At 46.4% G+C, this 5303-nt stretch overlaps 1 protein-coding gene across 4 annotated transcripts; it reads left to right on the plus strand.

Annotated features, from left to right (window-relative positions):
* The first annotated feature begins 2544 nt into the window (after positions 1-2544).
* On the plus strand, positions 2545-4628 carry LOC100194146 (uncharacterized). Of its 4 annotated transcripts, none has more exons than XM_035962931.1 (4): positions 2545-2856; positions 2956-3177; positions 3423-3638; positions 4041-4628. In XM_035962931.1, exons 1-4 carry the CDS (start codon positions 2851-2853, stop codon positions 4095-4097), a joined length of 501 nt encoding a protein of 166 aa, XP_035818824.1. In that variant the 5' UTR covers positions 2545-2850; the 3' UTR covers positions 4098-4628. The 4 variants fall into 4 exon arrangements, with proteins under 4 accessions (XP_035818824.1, XP_008661466.1, XP_008661467.1 ...); XM_008663245.4 differs by having other exon boundaries at positions 2606-2856; positions 2953-3177; XM_008663244.3 differs by having other exon boundaries at positions 2599-2856; positions 2953-3177; positions 3423-4628.
* Positions 4629-5303: the final 675 nt, after the last annotated feature.

Consider the following 5303-nt stretch of genomic DNA (forward strand, 5'->3'; position numbering starts at 1 on the left):
GCGGGCGTAGGTTCGGGTTGCGTGGAGAGGGGATTAGATGGGCCGCACGGAGCACTTTGGGGCGAAATGGGTTTTCTTTCCCTTTTTCTTTATTCTCTTTTTATTATGTTTCTTTTTCTTTTCATTTTAGATTCCAAATTTGAATTCAAATTGTTGTTATGGAGTTCATTCTTGGACCAAATATTTCAGTAGTACATATCTATATTTTTTTATTTATATAGTATTTTATTTCTCCTCTTTTCTTTGTTTTTTCTCTTTCTAAATATTCAAATTAGGTATTAAATCCCCAATTTTGACACTAATTTATTTCCATTAATATGATTACTATTATTAGTAAATGCACAAACAAATAAAAGCCAATATGATGCACAAATTAACAGTGTGTCATTTGTTAATTATTTACTTTTAGATGTGGGTGTTCACATGTGATAGTAAGTAGAGGTCACATAATTGAGGAGATCAACTATATTCTCATATTTTTACAAATTGGGTATTATATTATAGTTTTTCCTTTGTAAATTAAAGTCATTTAAATTGTCTTGTATGGTCAAAAGTATCTCAAATTTGATTAAATTTATAGAGAAAACTACAAAGATTTACAACATCAAATAGGTAATACCATAAAATATATTCATTAATAATAATAATAATTCGATATCATAAATGCTGCTATTTTATTACACAAATTTGGTTAAACTTATGGTTTAACTCTTCGACTAAAATTAGAATGAATTGTATATATTTCAATACAAACTCGTGACTGTATATTTTATTACATAAATTTGGTTAAACTTGAGATGATGTAACTCTTCGACTAAATTTAGAATGAATTGTATATATTTCAATACAAACTCGTGACTGTATATCCCGACATCCAAATTTCTCTCGACAAGAGAACTGAGTGGACGACCTCACCCCACCCCGAGGCAGGCTTTGACTTTTGAACTCCCCGTACCGTGACCCGGCCATCGACGTCCCTCGGATCTCGATGCCAGCGTGCGTGGAGACTACCCATTGCACTCGCCATCCATGATCCATCCATCGGGGGGCATTGCCGTTGCCCGCGCGTCCCATCCATGGAATCCCGCACGCAACGGCCGCGGACGCAATCGTCGCCGGCCGGCCCCCAGCGTGTCAGGTCGACCGCGCCTCGGCACGAGCGACGCCGACCTGGCCTGGCCGCCACCCGCCACGGGTTCGCGCCCCCGCCACGGCAGACGACCAACGAGGGCGCCGAGCCTGCTGTCTGTGTCGCCATTCGTCGCGCGGCAAGACGACGCCACGCCGGCGGACGACGCGCCTGTGCGCGCGCGCCGGCTTTGGCAGCTTCCCGTGCCTGGGAAGGTGAGCCGCGCAGGAAACGGGCGGCAGAAGCTAGCAGAAGCGTCGAAACGACGTTTCATATAGATATAGATAGGGAGGCAGAGAAAAACAAAACGAGGAATCGGGACGAAAAAGTCAAGGGCTGTCGTAGCCTCGCCCTCGGTTTTTGGATATATTTCTACTAGTATATTTTATGCTATCAACAAACAATTGAGCGGGAAAAATTACACAGTAGCCAATAGCAGTACACTAGTATCGAGTTGCGACGAGGCACACCAATCATTATTTGATTTATGGTACGTAAGGGCATGTACAGTGGAGAGACACCAAAACGGTTCTCCAAGCACAAGAGACAACTAAGAGACTCTATTGTACAATGGAATGTCTATAAATGTAGTCTATTAATAAATACAGAATTAAATGTATTTGTATAGCATCAGACCAATAGAACAGACGACAAATTCGTACAGTGGGAAGTGAGACGTCTGTTGTTACTTGGTTTACGAGCCAGAGGCGTCTCTTCACGGAGAGACGGCTCTAAGATTTTTTTGCAAATAACCCCTAAAACACCTTAAGAGCCCCCACATTAAACACCACTGTACATGCCCTAAATTGTGCGACACGGGAGAGTCCAAATATAAGTCATGTGATGACCTCTATAAAAAATAAATTTAAAAATTAAAGTGAACCCTCCAAAAAAATAAAGTTAAAATTAAAATGGACATATGACTCACATATCAACTGCAGATACTAAATTATATCTTATTTAAAAGACTAAGAAAGATATGAGTTGAAAAGGAGATATGCCCGTTTTTATAGCTATCGCTCGTGCTACTTCAGCTAGCGAAGTTATATTATTCGGGAGCACTGCATTGCATGCGGCTTCGTGTTAAGCAAAGGTGTTTTCTCACGGCCACATCACTTGACGACACACGAAAATGGTGGACAGTGGGTTAGATTAAAAAGAAGTATAAGAACTTTTTTAAAAAATAACGACGATGAAAACTAGAAAATTAATTTTGCCGATTTCTACTGTTTCTACAGTGTTTTTGTCTCTATGGATCGCAGTTGCAGCAGTCCAAACAAACGGTTTTAATCCGAAGCGAACAACCTTATATAATGTTTTTGAATAAGATTAGAGAAGAGATATGATACTGGTACGGTACACTGGTTTGAGATACAAAGAGTGGGGGGGGGGGGGGGGGGGCAACTGCCAACGCTGCTATGCCCGTCTCTCGATCTTTGCGTTTAATTAAATGCATGCCCAGGGCGAGTTAATTAATTTGGTCCTGGTGCATGCAGACGCTCGCAGCCAGATGGAGTCTGGCGACCATTAAAAAGCACCCAGAAAGGCGTCTTTGTTGCTCGTAGCTCTCTACCCTTTTTCTTTTGCTGCTGCTTGTCTCTCGTTCCTTCTTCTGGGTGCTAGGAGTCGTCGTCTTCTTCTTCCACGGGCACGGATAAAGGAGGGAGAGCACACACATCCGCCATCGTCGCTGCTTCACGTACGACGAGTATTCTGTATTCATGGAGGTAGATCCCGACCGGCGCTCTACTTGTCCTTTGTGACCGGTATGGATGTGGATGCTTGACTTCACTACATGTCCTTTGCTGTTTGATGAATGAAAGCAGCAGAGCCAGGGACAGGGAGGGAGGAGGCGGCAGATCCCGGCGTTCGGGAGGTGGAACCAGCACAGCGTCGGCGACGAGGTGCCCATCACGCAGTACTTCGAGTCGGCAGTACAGGCCAGCCTCCTCGCCAGGCCCGGCCACTGCTACCACGACGCCGGCGCCGGCGAGGTGCTGCTGTTCCGGTCGTCCGCCTCGCCGCCTCCGCACAAGCCGCCCAAGAAGGTACTACAACACCTGCTAGCCTAGCCTCCCGACCTCCCGTGAGGTCTCAGGTGAGGTGAGGCATGCAATGCATTGCACACTCATCTGTGGGGCATGCAGAGCGTGGCTCCCCTCCCCGGCCCGCTGTGTGTGCTGTGCAGCTTTGATTGACCCTTGTTTTGTTGCTTTCTCTAACCCTCTACTAGCACGGACGTACGTATGAACCGTTGTGATCTGACGCACCACTTTCTGCGATTCCCTGTCAGGTGCGGAGCACGACGGAGTGTCACGGTCACCACCAGCAGGTTCAGGTTGAGGAGGTGGGGAGCAGGAGGAGGCAGCAGCAGCGGCGGCGGCAGGAGCCGTTGCCGCCGTTCGTGTCCGGCGACGTGTCCCGCGCGGCGAGGCCGAGGGTCGTTAGGGCGGCGGTGGACGAGGACCTGTACAAGGTCCCTTCCGATATGCTACGCAAGAAGAAAGGGGTACCGTTTCTCTTTCTCTCTCTCGTCTCTACGACGTCTACCAATAAACTGTACTGTCTGTCAATATAGGCCCTGTTTGGCACAGCTGCTGCTTGTTGAAAAAGCAGCTTATCTGATAAGCTGGTGAAAAGTAGCTTCTGCTTGTTGGCTGCTTTTAGTGTATTATGAGAAGCAACTGAACTAATAAGTTGCTGCAGAAGCTAGCTGTTTGGCAGAACTTCTACTTAAATTTGTGAAGAAGCTGAAAATAAGCTGTGCAAAACAGGGCCATAATCTGCTTACATGATTAGATCCAAGCAATAAACAAATGAAAGAAAACCTAATATTTTCTCGAGTTCCCAGACCTAGCTAGCAAGTTGACTTCAAAGCTCGCTGTACTTCTCTTGTTGGTTTCTTTTTCAGAGGAAGCATGTGAGGAGCGTGTGGATGGGCTGCGTGGGCCTCACCTGCGTCGCCTGACATGACCAGTAGTAGCCTTTCTTCCACCTTTATCGGATCGCGTGGATGGCAAGAAAGAGAGTCCAAGAGGACGACGACCCGAACCCGACCACAAGCATCCAAAAGCCGACCCCGAATGCTAGCCGTTTCAGTCCATTCAATGGTGATCGTCAGTCACCAACTCACCACGTTGAGCACAGGGATGCAAGCAACTCGGTATACTACTGCACCACCTCGTGCTCCATGCACCGTCGTCAGTCCGTCGCGGCTGAGCTTTTGTTCCGCCGGACACAGAGATGCAAGCCCGTACTGCACATCGTCGTGGACAACACAAGAGCTAGTACGTACGTGATGCCTGCCGTCTATCCGATCTGTGGATGGGTAGCTGATGAGTTCTTCATCGTGTCATTGCGCGCGCGCGCGAGTTGTCCATATCTATGTATGCATTCTTTTAGAAATGGATTTGGCTTCAATCTGTTTGGGACCAATATCATCACTCTTGGTTATCTGTTAAGGAACCGAAATAGTTAAATTGATAAAACCTTCTCCCCATGTCCTCTCTATTAGATTCTATGGCGTCTAGGATTTCTAAGCCCATAGAATACCAATCCGTAACAATAACACCTTGATGATGAGTAGATCTGTTCTACTGATGGGTATATGTATACATACCTTCGTTGTTGTTCATAGCCACCATTGTGGCGGCGTCTTACAGCGAAGACCTGCCTCCTCCTCCTCGATCTCCCTGCATGTGACGAGGATATTGGTTTCCGTCGTTGATCGGCTGTGGATCAACTATTCCAGTGGCACGTGCAGGGGAGGCTCAGATCCGGTTCCTGATGGGGATCCGAGACATAGTTACAACTCTTTCAGTCACTCCGAGCGCCAAGGGGATCGGTTCCTCACAGAATGTCGATTAGGGTTTTATGGTTGAGTGATTAGCGTTGGCTAAACCCGTTAACCCCCTTAATCTATTTATATGGTGTCGTGTGACCGGGAGTTGCAACCAACGGTTAGGATAGCCCCCACCATCAGGGGCGCAATTAGGCGGTTAGGATTAACCCTACCCTGGTTACTGTTAACCAACTAGTGTAGAGGACACATCCTAACAATCTTTCCTTGTTTCTCTACATACCTCATACTCAAATTTTTATGAATTCCATCCTTTGACAAGTTTACACATAGAGATCAATGCGTGACAATGATCTATTAAGTACCACTGCACTC

Source organism: Zea mays, chromosome 10 (genome assembly GCF_902167145.1).
Source record: "Zea mays cultivar B73 chromosome 10, Zm-B73-REFERENCE-NAM-5.0, whole genome shotgun sequence".
NCBI lineage: Eukaryota > Viridiplantae > Streptophyta > Magnoliopsida > Poales > Poaceae > Zea > Zea mays.

Excerpts from the sequence above, each read along its gene's own strand:
- LOC100194146 (XM_008663244.3), top strand. Across the intron at positions 3,178-3,422 it reads CGCACAAGCCGCCCAAGAAG|GTGCGGAGCACGACGGAGTG; the intron begins GTACTACAACAC and ends ATTCCCTGTCAG.